The sequence below is a fragment of the Heterodontus francisci genome, chromosome 40, assembly GCF_036365525.1.
Source record: "Heterodontus francisci isolate sHetFra1 chromosome 40, sHetFra1.hap1, whole genome shotgun sequence".
In the NCBI taxonomy this organism is placed as follows: Eukaryota; Metazoa; Chordata; class Chondrichthyes; order Heterodontiformes; family Heterodontidae; genus Heterodontus; species Heterodontus francisci.
Window position 1 is genome coordinate 7,972,699 of NC_090410.1, and position 23,385 is coordinate 7,996,083.

Consider the following 23,385-nt stretch of genomic DNA (forward strand, 5'->3'; position numbering starts at 1 on the left):
GGAGACGAGCGAGAGAGAGGGGAGACGAGCGAGAGAGAGGGGAGACGAGCGAGAGAGAGAGAGAGAGAGAGAGAGAGAGAGAGGGAGGGGAGACGAGAGAGAGAGAGAGAGAGAGAGAGAGAGAGAGAGGGAGGGGAGACGAGAGAGAGAGAGAGAGAGGGGAGACGAGAGAGAGGGGAGACGAGAGAGAGGGGAGACGAGAGAGAGGGGAGACGAGAGAGAGGGGAGACGAGAGAGAGGGGAGACGAGAGAGAGGGGAGACGAGAGAGAGGGGAGACGAGAGAGAGGGGAGACGAGAGAGAGGGGAGACGAGAGAGAGAGAGAGGACGAGAGAGAGAGAGGAGACGAGAGAGAGAGAGGAGACGAGAGAGAGAGAGGAGACGAGAGAGAGAGAGGAGACGAGAGAGAGAGAGGAGACGAGAGAGAGAGAGGAGACGAGAGAGAGAGAGGAGACGAGAGAGAGAGAGGAGACGAGAGAGAGAGAGGAGACGAGAGAGAGAGAGGAGACGAGAGAGAGAGAGGAGACGAGAGAGAGAGAGAGGGGAGACGAGAGAGAGAGAGAGGGGAGACGAGAGAGAGAGAGAGGGGAGACGAGAGAGAGAGAGAGAGAGAGAGAGAGAGAGAGAGAGAGGAGACGAGAGAGAGAGAGAGAGAGAGAGAGGGGGAGACGAGAGAGAGAGAGAGAGAGAGAGAGAGAGAGAGAGGAGACGAGAGAGAGAGAGAGAGAGAGGAGACGAGAGAGAGGGGAGACGAGAGAGAGAGAGAGGGGAGACGAGAGAGAGAGAGGGGAGACGAGAGAGAGAGAGAGAGACAGGGTGGGAGGGAGAGAGACAGATGAGGGAGGGAGAGAGAGAGATGGAAAGACAAGAGAAAGAGACAATAGAGATAGAGAGAGATGAGCGAGCAAGAGAAAGACAAAGAGAAATGAAAGGAAACAACACATATATGAAGGTAACACAAAATTGTAGATTTGACGTGTTCGCAGTGCTTTCCGTCCCTTCGTGGCTCAGGATTTGAGAATCACTGCAGCTCAAGAGCCACAAATGTTCTGAGGTCCATCAGGTATTTGCTGAGTTAGTTGTGTTGTCTTGATCATAGCAGCTGATGAGAAGCCTACATCACAACTAAAATACATTTCGTAACCTCTCCATTTGAAAGGCTAACCTCTAAGTTGGCCTGTTATTCTGCTCCTGTCCAGCCATTCACCAATGTGGCTCTATAGTCGGGAGTGGAGGGAGCGAGGGGCTGGGAAGTGGTCTCGGTGCGGGGTGCCCACCAATGCATTCTTCTGCTTGGACGGAAGCCCCTTTCCGTTGGGAACATCCTGGCTGTGGGCACCTCTGTTACGAAGACCCTTCTGGGCAGGAGTCACAACTCAAAAGTGGGGTGGGACAGGTTAGAACACTTATCTCACGGTCTCCACTCATGCCTTTTCTCCCTCTCTCTCTCTCTCTCTCTCTCTCAATGCCCTGGAAGGTTAGAAACTCAAAATCCAGCCGCCAATCTTAAGAACGGACGTAACTCATCCCAACGAGTGACTGGCAGTCCAAGGATCGAGAGCAGGGGAAAGAGGACAATGCGACTTCAATCCCGTCACCGTGCAGGTGGGAAGCGTGGCCTGGAACTCGGATCCTGGAGAAAGAAAAGTCGTTTGTGGCGGGATTCCATCCTCTCTGTTTTCAAGGAGATGACCTGGGCCGGGGTCATGGGTTGGGTAGATGGCAAGGGGGGAGTGGGGGATGGCGTGGGAGTGGGGAAGTGGGTACCCAGCTTCCTTGAGAGCAGCCAGAGACGACAAAACAAACGAAACACGAAAATTCATCTTCAAGGCGGTGGACGCACTGCAGTGCCTTCCCGCCGTGCGCTTAAAGCTTTAATTCACTGGTGATTTTTGTCACTATGTTCCTGAAGGATAAGAAGGTCCCCGATGTCCTTTTAAAACGCACTCCGTTGACGGAGAGATTTGGCAGTCGACACACCTCGATCTCCCACTGGACAAAGTGTTCTGTGGTCTCCCGGCCGTGTGCGCAGGCCAGGAGGAACGGTTCCTGCTGATGGTAGTCGCAGCCGTTCATCTCCAGGACCTTGCAGATGAGATCGATCATCTCACTAGGGTCCCGTGAGCTGGTGATTTTTATATTCCAGGTAAGTCGGATCGACCGGGGCTTTGTTTCTTTTTGATTCCAAGATACATTGCAACTAAAATAAAGACGGGAAAAATGCAAATTAGTTCTGTTTCCATCCCTCACCCACCTCCTTAAATGTCTCTTGTGCTCAAGGGGAAGGATGCAGCACAGGAACTTGTAATGAGCACCTACATTAGCATCACACGTATCCAAACTAGGGACAGCACAGGTTACACAGTAAAGCTCCCTCTACACTGTCCCCATCAAACACTCCCAGGACAGGTACAGCACGGGGTTTGATACAGTGTGCGAGGTTGCAGCCCCTCTTTGAGTATCTGAAGGGGCTGCTCCTCAAATTCTGGCTGCACTTCAGTCCCACGCTCCTGATCTTTGGGCACCCGGTGCGGAGGGGCTTGGGCCGGGAGCAGGATCTCCTCGTCAGTCTGCTCCTGGGCCTGGCCAAGGTGGCAATTCACAGGTCCAGGCTGCGGGCCGTCGGGGGGTCCGTCCTCCCCGATTGTCTGCCCCTCTTCCGCGGTTACGTTCGCGCCCGGGTGTCCTTGGAGAAGGAGCATGCGGTGTCCGCCGGTACGCTTGAGACCTTCCTTGACCGGTGGGCACCGCAGGGACTGGAGTGCATTGTCGACGCAGAGAATGGCATTTTAATTTGAGTTTTGTTTATTTATCTGGTTTTAAATAAAGTTATTTTTGAAAAAAAAAATGTAAATATGTATATAAAGGGGGCCTGAGGAATAAAGGTCACCTTAAAAAAAAAGAAAAAAAAAAAAACGGGGGTTAGATACAGCGTAAAGCTCCCTCTACACTGTCCCCATCAAACACTCCCAGGACAGGTACAGCACGGGGGTTAGATACAGAGTAAAGCTCCCTAAAAAAAACAAAACGGGGTTAGATACAGAGTAAAGCTCCCTCTACACTGTCCCCATCAAACACTCCCAGGATAGGTACAGCACGGGGTTAGATACAGAGTAAAGCTCCCTCTACACTGTCCCCACCAAAGGAAAACCGGGGTTAGATACAGAGTAAAGCTCCCTCTACACTGTCCCCATCAAAAAAAAACGGGGTTAGATACAGAGTAAAGCTCCCTCTACACCGTCCCCATCAAACACTCCCAGGACAGGGTACAGCACAGGGTTAGATACAGAGTAAAGCCTCCTCTACACTAAAAGAAAAACGGGGTTAGATACAGAATAAAGCTCCCTCTACACTGTCTCAAACACTCCCATGTTAAGTACAGCAGAACCTTTCTCTATGCTCTTTCTATTCAGAGGTCACCAGATATTGACCAGGAGAAAGGACACCGGCTGATTCAGCTTTGCCACAGCCTGGGGAATTGAGGTTAATTCCAGTAACCCCATCACTGCCAGCTGCCGGGGAATGGAACCTTTGAACTGTGTGGTCTGCGTGCGGCTCACAGTTGCCAACTGACCACATGACCATTCCTCATGCCCAAACATTGACAGTGAGCAGCAACTGGCTGCTTAATCAATCAACCTGCTTATGCTCTTGCCCGGTGTCTGCACACATGGAGAAGTCACTGGATAGCAGTCAAGAGCAGGATAATGGCTGCTCCTCCAGCTCCAATCCAACGACAGCATGGTTAGATCCCGTTGGAAGGACAGAGGGGATTGGCTGCTCCATCAAGCCTGCCCCACAATCACGATGGCTGCAGCACTGTGACTAGACATTTCGCACCCTACCCGAGGAACCCCCAGCGATGCAATCTCCAGAATAATCCCAGGCAGAGAAGGGGGAGGAAACCTCTGGAAAAGGTCCTCTCGGGTGATGGAAACCAGTCTAGTTCCCTCTTGAAGGCAGAACGTCAGAACCTGCACCAGCAAACAACACATTCTTCAGCCCCAGCCTTAAACCCTGACTGCACACGCCTGACATTGTGCCCCACTTACCACAGCTGGCCATCCTGTGGCATCGCCAAGCTTTCTCGTTTCATCTTCAATTCTGGCCAATTAAGGGTCTACACTCCCTAGGAACTGGGTTGCCCTAAAACAGCTACGGACACAATTGACATTCGCCCCCACCTCAGTCTGGCCTGGCTTTGAACCCAGGTCCCAGGGGTGAAAGGTCAGTGCCTAATCCTGACCCCCTTCCAAAACACTTGTCCGCAAGAATACAAGATGATGCAGCAATCTCTGAACCTGTGTGAGTAAGTGGCACACTGCTTGTTCCCTTAAATGAATAATACACAGAGACTCGAGCAAATAATCAAGGCGGACACTCCCAGTGCAGTACCGAGGGAGTGCTATGCCGTTAGGGGTGTCATCTTCTGGATGGTTAAACTGAGGCCTGGTCTGCCCTCTCAGGTGAACATAAAAGATCCCATGGAACTTTTTCAACAAGGAGCAGTGGGGGTTCTCCCCAGTGTCCCGGGGCCAATATTTATCCCTCAACCTATACTACCAAAGAGATATTAGCTGGCTATTCATTTCAACGCAGTGTGTGGGAGCTTGCTGTGCACAAATCAGCTGCCACAACTACACCTCAAAATGGTCTTCACTGGCTGCAAAGTGCTGTGAGATGGCCTTGAGGTTGTGACAGATGAAATGTAAATGCTTTTCCTTCAAATTGCCACGAAACCATTTCACCATTCACCTCCACCAACACGTTACTGACAACATACACACGCGAAGGTGCTCCTGGGGGTTGCCCGTTTCCTCACCTTGTGACCTCAGATCTCCAGTTTCTCTCAGGTTCGTCTGCGACCCTCAACAAAAGAAGAGACACACCGGAAATTAGTAACCAAGGCAACCAGGGCAGGAAGAAGAGCATGCAACCATCCAGTCATGACCACCGAGCCACTGGAGTGGACAAGCATTAATGAATGGCCTCACAAAGTATTTACAGCAGCGAAACAGGCCATTCGGCCCAATTTGGCCATGCTGGTGCTTATACTCCATGAGTCTTCTCCCACCCTTCATCAAAACCCATCAACATCTCCTTCTATCCCTTTCTCCCTCATGTGTTTATCCGGCTTCCCCTTAAATGTATCTGTGCTATTTGCTCTAATCGCTCCCCGTGATGGAGAGTTCCACATTCTCACCACTGAGTACAGGAACTTCTCCCGAATTCCCGACTGGATTTATTGGGTTGGATTTCTGCTGTGAGGTGATTTCAAGGCAGCACATGCACTTTGCAACTTTCAAAATATTGACCACATCGCAGAAACATAGAGGGAAATGATGACTCAAGTGTTAAATGTGCTTCTCACTATTGAGGTTCCTTCAAGAGAAATATTCTCAGACTCCCCCCACCCCCACCCCTCCCGCCCAGGGATGGAGGTGGGTCACTGGAAGGTCACCCGATTGACCTCTGCACGGGAGGATAGTGGACGTGAATGGCCACTGAACCAATCTACAACAGGGAGTTCATTGCTCTCGGAAAGGCAGGCGCGGTGGGAGAAATTCATGAATATTCCTCTGCCCCGTTTTCCCTCTTCTCAGTAGGTCGCAGTCTCACCGCTGAGTCAGAAGATGGTGGATTCAAATCCCACTCCAGACAATAGACCACATAACCTAGGCTGGCACTCCCACTGCTGCATTGAGGGAGTGCTGCACTGTCGGAGGTGCTCTCTTTCGGATGACACGTTAAACCAAAGCCCTATCTGCTCTCTCAGCTGGACATCCTGAGAATCCATTACCTTCTCCCCCTCCCTTGATCAGAATTCCCCCTCACTTCTTTCCCATTCATGATGTGCTAATATGGTGTCTCCTAGGCTTTTTAAAAATATATATATTTCAACAGGAACTCCGTCAGACAAAGCCGCAAGGCAAAAAATGGTGATGTAGCGGTAATGTCGGTGGATTAGTAATCCAGAGCCCAGGCTAATGCTCTGGGGTCATGGGTTCGAATCCCGCCATGGCAGATAGTGATATTTGAATTCAATTAATTAAAATCTGTAATGTGAAGCTAGTGTAATGGTGAGCATAAAACCATTGTTGATTGTTGCAAAAACCCATCTGGTTCACTAATGTCCTTTAGGGAAGGAAATCTGCCGTCCTTACCTGGTCTGGCCTACATGTGACTCCAGACCCACAGCAACGTGGTTGACTCTTAACTGCCCTCTGAAATGGCCTAGCAAGTGGCTCAGTTGTCAAGGGCAACGAGGGATGGGTAACAAGTGCTGGCCTTGCCAGCGATGCCCACATCCCATGAAACTCGAGAGGCCAGCTCTAACCGATCAGTTACCAAGGCTCCCCTTCCCCATTTCCAGAAGGTGCTAACTCAGGTACCAGTTCCTCTCCCACATCTCGCCAGCACTGGGCACCCTTCACATGCCAGCAGTCTCACATCCAGGGGCAAGATCTCCCACTCACTGTCTCAGAGGGGCCGCAGGGTAGTGACCACTGCTGGTGCCCATTCAAGGTGGGCAATAATGCAGCACCGCCACCACTGCCTGGCGTGGCAGCCTAGCTTTGAATTGGGGAACGAGCTTGGGTGCCTGCTCCATTGGCTGCCTTTCCTAACAACTTTAAAAGCTGATGATCTGGTCACTTACCTATTTGCGGGACCACGTTTCCTACACTACAACAGTGATTACGCTTCAAAGAGTACTGCATTGGCTGTCAAGCGCTTTGGGATGTCCCGAGGTCGTGAAAGGCGCCATATAAATGTAAGACTTCCTTCCTTTATCCAATCTGACTTTGGATGTTGCCTCTACCCTGGACCCTGGAAGTGAATTCCTCAGCGTGACATGAGTGCGCACACAGTATCTTTGCCTGCTCTCTGTTCTGTGTACTGGCGGTCAGGGTGTGCGCAGTCTTGAATGGGAGCGATGGTTATTGTTCAGGAGAAGTTCCTGCTGGACGAGTTGCTGGAGCAGCCGAAACGCTGTGCTCTGGGGTACACAATTTTTAACTGGGTATGGTAGTATAGCGGTGACGTTACGTGACTAGTAAACTAGAGAACTCGAGTTCAAATCCCCATTATGCCAGTTTGGGAATTTGAGTCCAGTTCTTAAAAAAATAAAAATCTGGAAATACAAAGCTGGTAGCTATAAACACGACTTACTTTCTCTATCATAATCCCTATGAGTCAGTTCCACACCATGAGGCACATTTATCACAGATTGAATTCAAATCGTTACATAGGAGCAGAGGATCGGTCAACCAATCGTTCTTGCACGACGACATCCGCAGTAAACAGCTCAAACTCTGGATAGGAGTCTGTTTCTTGTGTGAAATGTAGGAAGAACAGGAAAGAGGGAAGAGATTGGAAACAGTGACATCCAGAAGGTGGTGGTGGTGGGAGGGAGAGGAAAAGTGACCCATTCGCCCTCAACATAACCCTCCTAATACACTGCCAGTCAGGAACAGGAGAACCACCCAGCAAGCCCTCGTACCACATCCCATTCCTCAGTACGGGTTGCCAACCATCCAGGAGTCTCCGGGAATTAAAGGTTAATTGCCTGGACGCTCGCTGCTGCGAGCAAATCGGGGGAAAAAAAAAAACATCGGGGCATCAAAAGTAAAAATTATGGCTTATAATCCATTTATTTCATGTGAGTCTGTGTGTCTGTTGGAGGTGAGGAAGGTCAGTACCAAGGATTGCAATGGAAACACCTTCTCCCATTATGGGCACAGTGTCGGCATCAAACTCTCCGAGTTAGATACAAAGCAAAGCTCCTGTCACTCAAACCTCAAAAAATCATACTCTTTCCCCAACCTCACCAGGGCACCTTGCAATGTGAAATTTCTTTCTCCCGATACCCTCCGGCCTTGCTGTCTCCTTTAAACGGGTGGGTCGTGCCCCCTGCCAATGGTTCAGGGAGTAGTTTGGTGCAGTGGGACAGGTTCCAGTTGGACCAAGCTCATTTCACTCTCCCCTAGGAGTCTCGGGGACAACCGAGTGGTCACATCGCACCCATCAGCCTGGACGGGATTTGGACCCAGATCCCCCAGAGAGAGGCAGCTGTGCTAACTTGCTGTGACCCCTCTTTCAGTCATCGACCTCTCCGGTTTCTCCACGCTTGCCGTTCTCCACACGTCCCTGCCACCGGGCTCAAAAGCTGCCCAGGCGACTGCTCGGCTATATATCCTGGTCAAGTGTCCCACCACCTCCGCCAGAACTGCCACTGAACGAAAGGTTGAATGAGAAGACTTACTAACAGTCTTGGGTCCCTGCGGGAGAGGGTTCCCTGGCACACTTTTGTTGGCACTCTGCCGTTTTGATGGGTCAATAGTGACCCTAAGAAAGGAAAGACAAGAAGCAAAGTTAGGCAGCAGAAAGTTGAAGCAACAAGACCGAGAGCTTTTGTTTTTTTTAAAAAAAAAAGCACCTACCTGTTGGGGCTTTGCTTTGTTTCACATCATCGAGTCAAGATTGCTCCCTTCAGATTATTGTTGAGATACTTACACTGTCCCTTCATTGTTCTCTTGTGCTTTTTCTCAGAGTCTCACGGCACAGAAGTGGCCATTTGCCCGGTCCCGCCTCAACCAGCTCTTGCTCCTCATTCAACCCAATTTGTAGACTCTCCCACCTCCTCACTGTGTTTAAATCGGGACTCACCACCTTTTATTCCAAGTCATTCTTTATCAGGACTTCCTCAAAACTGTGCGGCTCCTCTTTTCCCTCAACATTCCCTTCTTCCAACCGCGAAACCTTTGGAACCCAGACGCGGTATCGCCTAACCAGCTTGCAGCGTATCTCACCGCATTCCCGAACTTGAGGTCTCACAAGGAAGGACCGTATGACGACAAGAACAGTCCATGAGGGCCACTCATTCCACGGAATCTACTCGATCATGGACTCCAGCCCAACCAGTTAACTTTCTAAAGGAAAGGTCTACAACAAATACTTGCCAACCTTCAAAGGCCACCAGGAAAAATTCGCCAAACATTCACCCTTCCTCCAAACCCCACCAATCACCTCTGGCCAATTGCTATCCACAGGAAAGTCCAAATGCAGTCAAGGCTCGAGTGTCTCATATCCGGAGACATTGTGACATACCAAAAGAAACAGACCATTCGGCCCAACTGGTCTATGCCAGTGTTTATGCTCCACACAAGTTTCTTCCCAAGCTACAGTATCTCCTTCATGTACTTCCCCTTAAACGTATCTATGCTATTCGCCTCAACCACTCCCTGTGGTAGCAAGTTCCACATTCTCCCCGCTCTCTGGGTAAAGAAGTTTCTCCTGAATTCCTTAATGAATTCGTTGGTGTCCATCTGATATTTATGGCCTCTAGTTTTGGATTTCTTCCCAAGTGGAAGCATCTTCTCCACATCGACGCTGCTGATCCCCTTCATACTTTTACAGACCTCTATAAGGTCACCCCCTTCTCATTTTGAGAGACATCAGCCCTAGCCTGTTCAACCTCTCAGTTCTTTGTCAATCTTTTTTGCATCTTCTTCAGTGCCTCTATTCACCTTTTGCAATATGGAGGCCAGAACTTTCTAGAATCGAATACAAAGATGCTTGTTGTCCAGCCAGTAATCCTACTCTCAGCTCCAATGTCTAAACTCTACACCCCATCACTGTGTCTTTAGTATTGATCGTACAAATGGTCATTGCTTCTCTAACCTCCATCCTCCATGCATTCTTCACCACACAAGACCTACTGGACCATCCCCTGTACCGAACTTGCTCAAAACTGCGCCAGTCCCTCACAGCCCCGTCTTTCCTTTTCCTCTATAATAAACCCAAGTTTGGTTTCACCTAATCACTCCTTCCTTAATTATCTCCTCATTGTCTCTCTTCTCTTCGGCCTTGACCCTTCACCCGGGTCTCTCAATAAAATAGAACATGATTCTCGCTAAATCAGCCTCCCTCCTGCCATTGACCAGCCTCAGACATTGAGCTGGTTAACTTTTGGTCTGACTCTAAATTTAATACAATTCCCAGTATGTTGTTATTTACAGAGAGAAGATTGGCTGTGAAGCCAATTGATTGCCATGGTAACATCTTAGTTGGGGGAGGGGAGGGGGGGTGGGGGAGGTAAGAGGAGAGAGGACCTTGACCCCGATGTCAACCCCTTTCTGTGCTTTTCACTTCCGGGTGGCGCGATGACCTCGCACTCTCTTACCTTCTAGTCAACTTTGAGGTGAGTTTGGAGAAGAGGTTGGAGGAGGCCCGGCTCCGAGTTTGGGGCAATGGCGTGGCGTCAGGCGAGAGCGTGGGCGATGTCGGCGAGCCGTTCTGAGCCGCCCCTCGCCGGTCCCGGAGCTGCCCTCCATGGAAAGTGCTCCGGCTGGACGTCCCCCTCGGGAAGCGGGTGCGATCGGTGGTAGTGGCGATGCTGTGAGTTGAGGGAGAGGCTGGAGCGGCACGGTTCATCGCTGAGCTGAAAACGTTGCAAACAAAAGCCGCCTTTAAAAATATATCTTGTATATTAACGTTCCGAATGTGGGCACTGCTGGCGAGGCTGGACTTTATTGCCTATCCCGCCTTTCCCCCAGAGCGCGATGGCCTGTGAGGACACTTTGGAAGGCATCAAGAACTTTGCATTTATATAGTGCCTTAAACATCCCAAGGTGCTTCACAGGAACATTACCAAACAAAATTTGGCACCGAACCATGTAAGGGGATATTAGGACAGGTGACCAAAAGCTTGGTCAAAGAGGTAGATTTTAAGGGGCGTCTTAAAAGGGGAAAAGAGATGAAGAGACGTTTAGTGAGAGAATTCCAGAATTTAGGGCCCCAGGCAGCTGAAGGCATGGCCGCCAATGGTGGAGCGATTAAAATCGGGAATGCTCAAGAGGCCAGAATTAGAGGAGTGCAGAGATTCTCGGAGGGTTGTGGGGCTGGAGGTGATTACAGAGATAGGGGGGAGGTGAGGTCATGAAGGGATTTGAAACTCAGGATGAGAATTTTAAAAATCGAGCTGTTGACGGAATAGGAGGCAATGTACAGGGGGTGACGGGAGATCCGGAATTGGTGCGAGTCGATTGCCTAATGCGAGACGGGAGTCACGTATAGACCAGACCGAATAGAGGTGGCATTCCCTTCCTGGGTGAACCTGGTGGGGTTTCAGCTACAACTGGACAGCTTTCATAATATTTTTTTAAACCAGTTTTGTTGCGTGTACAGAGTCACTGTTTATTCAGCAGGGTAAGGATTACTCACTGTGTAACTGTACAGAGTCACTGTTCATTCAGCAGGGTAAGGATTACTCACTGTGTAACTGTACAGAGTCACTGTTTATTCAGCAGGGTAAGGATTACTCACTGTGTAACTGTACAGAGTCACTGTTTATTCAGCAGGGTAAGGGTTACTCACTGTGTAACTGTACAGAGTCACTGTTTATTCAGCAGGGTAAGGATCACTCATTGTGTAACTGTACAGAGTCACTGTTCATTCAGCAGGGTAAGGGTCACTCACTGTGTAACTGTACAGAGTCACTGTTTATTCAGCAGGGTAAGGCTCACTCACTGTGCAACTGTACAGAGTCACTGTTTATTCAGCAGGATAAGGATCACTCACTGTGTAACTGTACAGAGTCACTGTTTATTCAGCAGGGTAAGGGTCACTCACTGTGTAACTGTACAGAGTCACTGTTTATTCAGCAGGGTAAGGCTGATGACTTCTACAAGCACTAGACCGTTAACAGTAACAAGGAAGGGTCAATTTATTTTTAAATGTTCTGTTCCCATTGTTGGCCATGGAGCATTGACAACGTCACCCACTCTTCCAGACATAGGTTGAAACAAGACCCCAGGCAGGTCCCTCTGAAATAAAGAGAGTTTAGCAGTGATTACCTGTTCTCCTTCCCGTTCTGTAAGAGTGATTGCCGGTCATTGGGAGTCCGGTCAGTGCAAACGTACGTATTCCTCCTGCTCATGGCACTAGCTGGGATATTATTCTGAGGAAGGGAGGGGAGAAAGGTGTTTATTCCAAAAAAAAAAAAGAGAGATTTCCGTAATTGTTCCCCTCACTTTCAGCCACACCGAGGGTGATCGTCGCCTCCTGGTGGCTGAGTTTGCCCAGAGGGAGGAGACGGTTTGGATACTAACCTGGCCTGTCCCTTTAAGGCCGTGACTGACACATTCTCTGTGGAAGCTCTCTCTATCTGTTTGCCTCAGGGCAATCAGAGTCTGGTGACCTGCTTGTAGATTTAGGATTCCAGAGTTTTCGTCTCAAGCATAACGAAGTGTGACACGCTCACCGGCCACAAGTTTTATATAATGTTCGTCAACCTCATCCGTTAGAGGTTTGGGATATTGCGTCTGATCGCATGAACGGTCCCTCACGACAGATTACGCAAGTGCGGGAAGCAAACGATCGTACAAATACGGTTATGAAAACTTGATAGCAACCAATCCCCTAGAATTAAAGAGCAATTTCCGGGACACTGCTACAAACAACACCCAGGAGAAAAATCGTAAAGCCGTTAAAAAAAAAAAAAATTGGGGTTTTCTGTCCCCCTTTGTTTCAGATACTTTCATTTATTGATGATGAAATATTGAAGGCTGTTTGACCAAGTAGGGCAGTTGCAGGTGAAGCCTTCAGGCATAAGTTCGCCCAGAATTGGCAACCTTAGTTTGGGGAAGTGTGCGTGCTGTGGCTGGAGATTTAGGCTCAGGTAGCTGCAAACAGGCCAAGCGCTTATGGGTGCAAATGGGCAGGGCTGGAAACTGGGTGGAATGGGGGGGGGCGTTTATTGGATGAGAGACACCAAAAGACAGGTTTTAAGCACCCAATAAATGAACAAAAATTGTTTCATGGAAAGAAAATGGTGGCCACTGGGGGGAGGGGAGGCGATCGCATCACAGTGTCACCTGTTGGCGGGAGGCCTAAACTGGGCGGAGTGGCTCCCAGGCCGAAAATGCTGACATTGCATTTTTAAATTGTTGACGGAAAAGTCACGACACAGGAAGTAAGTCTATGTGGACAGGAACTGCAAGCATTTTATGCCGGGGAAATCTCCCATCCAGTCCTTAACCCAAGATCAGTAAAAATCTTGGTTTGCAGACGAACAAAAGAAATAGGAGCAGGAGTCGGCTGTTCGGCCCCTCGAGCCTGCTACACCATTCTGTAAGATCATGGCTGATCTGTTTGTGGACACAACTCCACTTTGAGCCGATCTTCCGCCAAAGCTGCGGTGGCCAAACAGGACAAAACCCCCAGAAAATTCCTGGTGTTCATGTACACAGCACAGCCCCGTAGATAGTTAGAGCCAGGAAATAGATGGACACGGAGCAGAGATGCAGGCAGTGGGAGGGAGAAGAGAGCGCAGGCGAGAGGGGGAGAACACACGGGCAAGAGAGCGTGCGCGAGAGAGAGGGCGAGCGAAGGGGCGCGCAAGGGCGAGCGAAAGAGAGCGAGCGAAAGAGAGCGAGCGCGAGATGAAAGCGAGAGAGCGTGAGGGAGCAGCGAGAGAGCGTGAGGGAGCAGCGAGAGAGCGTGAGGGAGCAGCGAGAGAGCAGAGCATGACGGACAGCACAAGAGAGAAGGAAAGCTTCAGCACACATCAAATTTGAATTTTCCACTCCCTGGAGACCCACTTATTAATGAGAAGGTGAATATATGGGTCATGCATTTTGACAGCTGAAAGAAGGGTATATACATCTCACGTGCAACTATCATACATGGCATTTAATTACAACTCACTAACTAAACAGCACACCTTGAGTTACCAGCATCCGGCAATGAAGAAATGTTTTGAATTGAGCAAAATGTTTTCAGATATAGAAACTGTGGGGGCTGCCATTCCCTCCATCTGCATGTTTAGCATGTTAATGAGATGAGTCAACCGTGTTGCTATATTGAGGGAGTGTGTGGGTGAAGCAGTGACTTTTGTTTGACTTCGACTATCAACGTCAGAGAGAAATAAATCACAGGCTTCAGTAACAAATCCATTAACTCCCATCTTCTTGGTTTGCCTGTGGCATTCACAAATACTCTCCACTTATTACCCACGGTGGACTGCTGCTCCATCTCATCAATGCCATAATTTGTGCTCAAGATATTAAGGGGAACTGATAGGGTAGATAGAGAGAAAATATTTCCACTGGTTGGGGAGTCTAGGACTAGGGGGCGGAGTCTAAAAATTAGAGCCAGACCTTTCAGGAGTTAAATTAGGAAGCACTTAGATACCTCTTCACGCAAAGGGTGGTAGAAGTTTGGAACTCTCGACGTCAAAGTCATTTATGGCACAGTAGGAGGCCATTCAGCCCATCGAGTCCCTGATGGTTCTCCACAGAGCTATGCAGGCAGTCTCACTCCCCAGCTTGATCCCCGTAGCCTTGCAAGTCTATTTCTCTCAATTGGCCATTCAACGTCCTCTTGAAGTCATTGATTGTCACCATCCTTATGGACAGCGAGTTCCAGGTCATTGCCACCCGCTGCGGAAAAAAATGCTTCCCAGGGCGGCACAGTGGCGCAGTGGTTAGCACTGCAGCCTCACAGCTCCAGGGACCCGGGTTCGATTCTGGGTACTGCCTGTGCGGAGTTTGCAAGTTCTCCCTGTGTCTGCGTGGGTTTTCTCCGGGTGCTCCGGTTTCCTCCCACAAGCCAAAAGACTTGCAGGTTGGTAGGTAAATTGGCCATTATAAATTGCCCCTAGTATAGGTAGGTGGTAGGGAAATATAGGGACAGGTGGGGATGTGGTAGGAATATGAGATTAGTGTAGGATTAGTATAAATGGGTGGTTGATGGTCGGCACAGACTCGGTGGGCTGAAGGGCCTGTTTCAGTGCTGTATCTCTAAAAAAAAAAAAAAATATCCCTCCCCCTGCACTTTTGACCAAAACGTTCAATTTGTGTCCCCTAGTCCTTGTACCATTTGTTAATGAGAACAGATTTTCCTTGTCTAACTTATCTAAACCTATCATAATCTTGTACATTTCTATTAAATCTCCCCTCAATCTCCTTTGCTCCATGGAGAACAACCCCAGCTTCTCCAACCTAACCTTGTAACTAAAATCCCTCATCCCTGGAACCGTTCTGGTAAATCTCCTCCGCACCCTCTCAACGACCCTCACATCCTTCCCGAAGTGTGGTGACCAGAACTGGACGCAATACTGCAGTTTGGGCCTAACAAGAGGTTCATAAAGGTTCAGCATAACTTCCCTGCTTTTGTACTCTATGCCTTGATGTATGATTCTCAAGATAGCTGTAGGCGGCAGGAAGATATTGATGGTCTGGTCAGATGGGCAGAAAAGTGGCAAATGGAATTCAACCCTGAGAAGTGTGAGGTTATTGTATTTGGGGGAGGTCAAACAAGGCAAAGGAATACATGATTAATGGGGAAAATACTGAGAAGTGTAGAGGAAGTGAGGGACCCTGGAGTGAATGTCCACAGATCCCTGAAGGTAGCAGGATAGGTCAATAAGGTGGTTAAGACGACATATGGAATCCTTTCCTTTATTAGCCAAGGTATAGAATATAAGAGCAGGTAGGTTCTGCTGGAACTGTATAACTCATTGTTTAGGCCACAACTTGAGGACTGCGTGCAGTTCTGGTCACCTCATTACAGAAAGAATGTAATTGCACTAGAGAGGGTACAGAGGTGATTTACGAGGATGTTGCCAGGACTGGAAAAATGCAGCAATGAGGAAAGATTGGATAGGCTGGGGTTGTTCTCCTTGGAACAGAGAAGGCTGAGGGGAGATCATTTTGAAATGTACACAATTTTGAGGGGCCTGGATAGAGTGGAGGTGAAGGGTCCATCCAGCTTAGCAGAGAGATCAGTGACAAGGGGGCATCGACTTAAAGTGATTGGTAGAAAAATTAGAGGGGAGATGAGGAAAAGTTTTTTCACCCAGAGGGTGGTGGGGGTCTGGAACTCACTGCCTGAAAGGGTAGTTGAGGCAGAGACCCTCAACTCATTCAAAAGGAGTCTGGATATGCACCTCAAGTGCCGTAATCAGCAGGGATACGGACCAAATGATGGAAAGTGGGATTAGAATGGGTAGATCGTTTTTCGGCCAGCACAGACACGATGGGCCAAGTGGCCTCTTTCTGTGCCTTAAACTATGATTCTATGAATATATCCTTCCACCTTCAAAGATCACTGCACATGCAGCTCCCACCCCCCTGCCCCGGGTCCCTCCGTCCCTGCACTCTTTAGAACTGCGCCATTAAGTATATATTACCTCCCCCTATTCCTGCTGCCAAGATCATCACCTCACACTTGTCAGTATTAAATTCCATCCACCACCTCTCTGCCTATTCTGCTAGCCTATCTATATCCTGTTGCAGGCAAATGACAATTGATGCTAGATCAATTGCTAATTTTAAATCCAGGATTGATAGATCTTTGTTAACCAAAGTTATTAAGGGATATGGGGCAAAGGTGGGTACATGGAGTTAGGTCACAGGTCAGCCATGATCTCTCAGGATGGTGGAATAGGCTAGAGGGGCAGAATGGCCTCACTCCTGTTCCAATGTTGCTAATCCTCCAGGGTTGGCCCAGAGTCTCCAGGAATTAAACATCAAGGACTCTGCTGTGAGCAGAACACAGGAGGAAAATTATAGAGGCAAATAAGAAAAGACTTGTTTTTAAAATTTTTGAACACATTTGCATCCTAGTTATAAAAATATTGACGATGCGGTCACAGGCAGTTTGACCGACAGTTAAGAATCATCCAATTGGGTAATGAGGAGTCTTTCCACTTTTTGATTGGACTGGGGGGGAAGGCGGGCCACCAATGGTGTGTGTTGGGGCGGGGCAGTTGGAGGCAGCAGATCACGTGACGAGACCAACACAAGTATGTCCAACCAGAGTTAGCAAGTCTACCGCATGTGCCTCCATACAAGGCCTGCCCAGAATGTGACACATTAACTGAGCTGGGATTTAGCACTCTTTGCCCTCCTTTGCTTTCTTTCCAGAGAAATAGCTACCATGCATGTGAGCACAGTGATTATTGACCAAGCAACTAATGAGTTGAAGTCGAGTTGGGACTTACACAGGACTCACAGCAAATAGAGTCTGCTTAAACAGCACACTACAGCAAACAGTCTACAGAGTCTATTTAGAAAAGAGTCTCTAAGAACTACAGCAAACAGAAATCATGACGGAAACTGCAGCAACTTCTCCTGATTTAAGGAAGGTGATTTCTCTGGCAAAATACAGTGAGTGGAGCATAGTTACATACATAGTATGTGTGCAAAACAAATCCCAGTCACTCCATGCGTGATTGACAGGGATATTAACCAATCATCTCCATTCTGGCCGGGAATGTCCCCAGATGTAGCTGCAAGAGACAAGGCCCCTATTCAAATTGTTTTAAAAAAAAGAGTGTAAGGATAAGCCCAGCAACTACAGGCCAGTTAGTTTAACCTTGGTGGTGCGAAAGCTTTTAGAAATGATCATTCTGGACAAAATTAACAATCATTCGGACAAATTAGGATTAATTCAGGAAAGTCAGCACGCATTTGTTAAAGGCAAATAGCGTTTTGAGTTTTAGGAGGTAACAGAGAGGGTTGATGAGGGTAATGTGGTTGATGTGGTGTACATGGACTTCCAAAAAGCTTTTGATAAAGTGCCACATAACAGACTTGTCAGAAAAGTTAGAGTCTATGGATTAAAAAGGACAGGAGCAGCATGGATACAAAATTGGCTGAGTGACAGGAAACAGAGAGTAGATGTGAACGGTTGTTTTTCGGACTGGAGGAAGGTTTATATAGTCGGGTTCCCCAGGGATGGGTGTTAGGACCCCTATTTTTCTTGATATATATTAATGACCTAGGCTTGGGTGTACTGGGCACAATTTAAAAATTTGCAGATGACACAAAACTTGAGGATAGTGACAGACTTCAAGAGGACATAGGTGGCAGATAAAATTTATTGCAGAGAAGTGTGAGGTGATTCATTTTGGTAGGAAGAATGAGGAGAGGCAATAGAAAATAAAGGATACAATTCTAAAAGGGGGTGCAGGAGCAGAGTGGGGGGGGCGGTATATTTGCACAAATCATTGAAGGTGGCAGGGCAAGTTCAGAAATCAGTTAATAAAGCAGTCAGGATCCTGGGCTTTATAAATAGAGGCATAGAGTACAAAAACAAAGAAGTTATGATGAACGTATATATAACACTGGTTTGGCCTCAACTGGAGTATTGTCCAGTTCTGGGCACCACACTTCAGGAAGGATGTGAAGGCTTTAGAGAGGGTGCAGAAAAGATTTAGGAGAATGGTTCCAGGGATGAGGAACTTCAGTTACGTGGATAGATTGGAGAAGCTGGGGTTGTTCTCCATAGAGAAGGTTGAGAGGAGATTTGATCGAGGTGTTCAAAAATCATGAGGGGTCTAGACAAAGTAGATAGGGAGAAACTGTTCCCATTGGCAGAAGGGTCAAGAAATAGAGGACACTGATTTAAGGTGATTGGTGAAAGAAGCAATGGCGACAAGAGGGAAAACTTTCTTCACACAGTGAGCGGTTAGGATCTGGAATGCACTGCCTGAGAGTGTGGTGGAGGCAGATTCAATTGAGGCTCTCAAAAGGGAATTGGATTGTTATCTGAAGATAAAAGATTTGCAGGGCTACGGGGAAGAGAGAGCAGGAGGTGGTGAGTTGCTCTTACAGAGAGCTGTCACAGAGACACGGGGCCAAATGGCCTCCTCCTGTGCTGTAATCATTCTATATCTGGGTCATAATGCTTCTTGCACTCTGAGGCATGTCCAAATGCCAACATTCCGCAGGGTAGAGGAAGGGAATCGCAGTCCCATCACCTTGTCCCAGACCCTTGTCCCATCACTTTGTGTTGAAGCATTGGTCCTCAATGGGGGACGTTGGTTATGCTCACACCACTCAGCACAGGGCTAAAGAGCAGCGCTGCCTTAACCCAGACCCTGGTTTTAGAAGCTCCTTACGTTAGTGGGGCCTGTCACCTTCCTCCGGTCTGGGATCTCCGACTTGTTGGGGTTGTTGGCACTGCTAACCATGGGGCTGGAGGGTGGGGCCCCTCCCCTGCTGCCGCCGCTGGTGACCGTGCCGCCGGTCACTTTACGGGACGGAATGCGCTCCTCCTTCAAGTCGTTATCGGCCGTGCTTGTCTGGCTCCGCTTCGGGTGAGAGGTCAGAGCGGCAGGCCCACCTGTAAGAAACAACGGTCCATCCTGTTAACTGTTTTACCATGGCAACCAGCTCGTTCCCCATCTCTGTCATTGCTGGGGTTGTACAAACTCGAGTGTCGGCAACAAGCACTCGCACGTCCAGCATGGGATGGCGTTCGGAGTCAACCGTGGCTCAGCCGGTAACACTCTCGCCTCTAAATCAGAAGGTTGTGGGTTCAACTCCCCACTCCAGGGTGCGAATGAGAGAGTGCTGCACCGTTGGAGGTGCCGTTTCTCGAATGAGACGTTAAACCATCTTCTCTCTCAGGCAGACGTAAAAGATCTCATGGCAACTCTTTCCAAGGACTGTCTGGTGTCCTGGCCAGTATTCATCCTTCAACTAACATTAAAAACAGATTATCACATCACAGTTAGTGGGAGCTTGCTGTGTACACAATGGCCACCATATTTCCTTCATTACTACACTTCAAAAAGCACTTAATTGGCTGTAAAGTGCTTTGGGATGCCCTAAGGTCATGAAAGGCGCCATATAAATGCAAGTCTTTTTTTTAGAAACACACCGAGGGATAATCATCCCACTCCACCCAACCTCAGAAGAGCGTCCAATTCCAATTCCAGCCAAATTTAAATGAGGTGCAAATTTACATGTAAAAATGGAGGGGATTGTGTTGTTTTCACCAGCTTTGATTATGTGCTCAAATTCAGAGAGCGGTTTGAACCCACAGCCCTCTCATCCATAGGTGAAGCACCTTGGGATGTTTTCCTACATTAAAAGGTGCCATATAAATGCAAGTTGCTATTGTTGGCTAGACATCAAGTTAGTGAAGGGTTTATTTTGGGGTTGGGGCCTTGGTCACCCTCCGTTCGTCAATAGCTGGACACCAGGTTCTACTCACTGAAGTCGCTGTGCCGGCGCTGCCGGTGGTAGGTGGACGAGCTGCGTTGGCTCCTGCTGTGCGTTGAGGTTTGGCTCATGGTACTGGTATTCAGCTCGTTGCTGGGCCGGACCTTGGCTAGTGAGAGACTACTGCCAGAGTGGGAGTCACTGCCATCAAGCTGGAAGACGAAAAGAACCAGAATGACAGGGGGTCCAGCTACGAGGCAGGGCGGCCATTTTTTTTCACTGCCAATTAACAAGGTCATACCTGGGGTGTAAGTTCACCTTAAAACGTTACGCCTTCAGGCTACCTCCGGCTAGCATTTCCAAAAGCAAACTAAAAGGGGACAACTGAGAGCCACCATTAACTCAGGTACAAGGGTTATGGTGCTGGATGACCAGAGGTCACAAGTTCAAAGAGCACCATGGCTAAGTTGATAAATCGAACTCCAATAAATCTGGTCATTTGAGGGCTGGCGGCAGAAAACTAACCAGGGAAGCTTCCGGATTGTTGTTAAAAACCCAACTCATTCACCAACGTCCCACAGGAAAGGGGAGCTGCCCTTTCCTATCCACTCTGGCCTACATGTGGGCTCCAATCCACAGAATGTGGTTAACACTTAGTGCCCTGCACCTGTAAACAATTACAAAGTTCAAGAGGAGCAAAATCTGCTGGGTCTATCAGCAGTGACCCAGGCATTGCATTCTGATAAGACTACCAACTCTGCAAAGTCCTCCCCACTAACATCTGGGAGCCTGGTGCCCAAGTCAGGAGAGCTGGTCCTACAGACTATTAAACAGCCTGACTAGTTGTACCCAGGGAATCTTAGCTAATGCCAAACGCCTCAAACTCTTCCCATCACCGGCTAAGTACCGTCCTCAAACATTGACCTAAACATATGAGGGAGATAGGAATATTGATAGGGAGAGATGAAGAGGGGGTGGGAGGAGGCTCGAATGAAGCCTGATAAACACCACTTCTAAGGCTATTTCCAAAGAGGGATGTGGCATCTGATGAAGCCACTGAAAAGGCAACAGGGAGGTGGTGGCGTAGTGACATCACTACTGGACTAGTAATCCAGTGGCCCAGGCTAGTGGTCGGGGGACGTGGGCTCGAAACTCACGGCAATTGGTGAAATTTGATTTCAATTGATAAATCTGGAATTAAAAGCTGGTCTAATGATGGCCATGAAACCATTGTTGATTGTTGTAAAAGCCCATCCAGTTCACTAATGCCCTTTAGGGAAGGAAATCTGCTGTCCTTACCTGGTCTGGCCTACATGTGACTCCAGGTACTCAGGAAGTTACATTTTTACTTTGCATTTTGGCCTGTTCTTCACCTCTCATTTCTTCACAAAGTTTTGCACTCAATCTCTTCGTAATCTTGGTGTCATATTTGAAACGAGATCAGCATCTGACCACATATTCGTGCCATCACTGATCGCCTATTTCCACCTCTATAATATCACCGGACTCCACCCCTGCCTCAGCTCATCTGCCGCTGAAACCCTCATCCATGCCTTTACTACCTCTAGATGTGTCAGTTCCAACACACTCCTGACTGGCCTCCCACATTCTACCCTCGGTCAACTGAGCTCATTGAAAAGCTGCCAAGTCATGTTCACCCATCACCCCTGTGCTCACTGACCTACATTGTCTCCCAGTTAAACAACGCCCCAATTTTAAAATTTTCATCCCTGTTTTCAGGTCTCCGTAATCTCCTCCAGCCCAACAACCCTCTGAGCAATTTTGCTCCTCTAATTCTAGCATCTTCAGCATCCCTGATTTTAATCGCTCCACCATTGGCGGCTGTGCCTTCAGATGCCTGGGTCCCGAGTTTTGGAATTCCCTCCTTAAACCTCTCCGCTTTTCTCTCCTCTTTTAAGACACTCCTTAAAACCTACCTCTTTGACCAAGCTGTCGGCCATCTGCCTTAATATCTCCTTATATGACTCGGTGACAAATTTGGTTTATAATGCTCTCGTGAAGCGCCTCGGGATGTTTTATAATCTTAAAGCTGCTATATAAATGCAAGTTGTTATTGTTGTCGATTGAGGAGAGGGATACAATGAAACTATCTAATGCACGGACTTGGTACCAAACCCACACCAGGTCAGGTATAACAACCTGTTAGATGTAGAGGGCACCTCCCTTTTGCTTAGCCAATGTGCCCCTACCCCAAGGAAGCAACCCCTTACTGCGCCAATTCCATCTTGCACACCAGCCTTCCTCATTGCCAGTTTAATACCAGCTGATGCCAATTTCTGCCCAGACCTCGGACCCACTGGAAGCTGGGACGCGGACTGTCCCATATTCGTATCATTTAGGGTCCTTATGTTACAGCGCCAACTTCCACCCAATCAGTTGCAGATTGGAATCAAACTCAGCTGCCAGGAGGTGAGAGAATACCGTGGCAACCCATTGATCAACTCGCATGCATTATGTTCAATGCCAAATGATCTCCTGATTGTTTCGCCCTTACCTCACTTTTGTTTCTGCCCAGTAGGAGGTAGGTAGCAGTTACTTCGTTATATTTTTGCCTGGTCAATGCTTCTTTAATTTCGTCTCGTGTGTAGCCCATTCCAATCATCACTTCTATAAAAGAAATGGGACAGTTAGAGAAACAGCGTGTCCATAGGTCTCCACTGGCAGGGGTTACCTACTCTGTTTGAATCTGTTACGGTTCTACAGATATGCTGTATACGGTCCCAATAGCCCACTCTACATCCCCATCTCAATTTATACTTTCACCTGCTAGATACAAAGGAGGGAGTCATCTGAGCTCCTATCATATTCCTCTTTAAAACACGCACCTAAATCTTTCAGCTTCCGCATCTGCCTGATGAAACTCTACACCCAGTAGGGTTCCCAACTTTGCTCGGGTGTATTCCTGGAGGTATCATCACATGACCGCCCACCCACCTCAGACCACCCCACCCCCACACTCCTACCATTGGTCCATCCTCCAGGCGTCCTGCCCTCCCGTAGGCCAATTGGAAAAAGGATTGGATTCATCTTGACTTGTTGGGCTGTTCCCAATCTCCAATATTTTTAAAGCAACATTACCCCTATCGCAACATCTGTGTGAAGATGTGCTCCATTGGTCCAAAACTTATATAGAATTTACAGCACAGTGTTATATATTTGGGAGAATTTGTAAAGAGAGACAGACACCAAGATGGCCAGATCACATATTTAATGATGTCATAACGCATTGGGCACGCTCATAACATTGGAATTCATTACACAGAGAAACAGGCCATTCGGCCCAACTGCTCTATGCCAGCGTTTAAGCTCCACACGAGCCTCCTCCCACCCCTCTTTGTCTCACCCTATCAGCATATCCTTCTATTCCTTTCTCCCTCATGTGCTCATCCAGCTTCCCCTTAAATGTATCG

At 48.4% G+C, this 23,385-nt stretch overlaps 1 protein-coding gene across 4 annotated transcripts in view; it reads right to left on the reverse strand.

Moving 5' to 3' along the window:
* Positions 1–675: 675 nt before the first annotated feature.
* Positions 676–23,385, reverse strand: part of LOC137353040 (MAP/microtubule affinity-regulating kinase 4-like) — a 41,062-nt gene continuing 18,352 nt past the window's right edge. The window contains exons 8-15 of one of the 4 annotated variants that reach the window (XM_068018971.1): positions 22,470–22,582; positions 20,007–20,166; positions 18,907–19,130; positions 11,855–11,958; positions 10,183–10,440; positions 8,263–8,345; positions 4,822–4,866; positions 2,037–2,199 (exon numbers count right to left, since the gene is read on the reverse strand). In XM_068018971.1, the coding sequence (XP_067875072.1) occupies positions 2,135–2,199; positions 4,822–4,866; positions 8,263–8,345; positions 10,183–10,440; positions 11,855–11,958; positions 18,907–19,130; positions 20,007–20,166; positions 22,470–22,582 (1,052 nt within the window). In that variant the 3' untranslated portion in view covers positions 2,037–2,134. Of the gene's footprint in view, positions 2,200–4,818; positions 4,867–8,262; positions 8,346–10,182; positions 10,441–11,854; positions 11,959–18,906; positions 19,131–20,006; positions 20,167–22,469; positions 22,583–23,385 lie in introns of those variants that run through there. The other 3 variants (XM_068018969.1, XM_068018970.1, XM_068018972.1) reach the window with 3 other exon arrangements.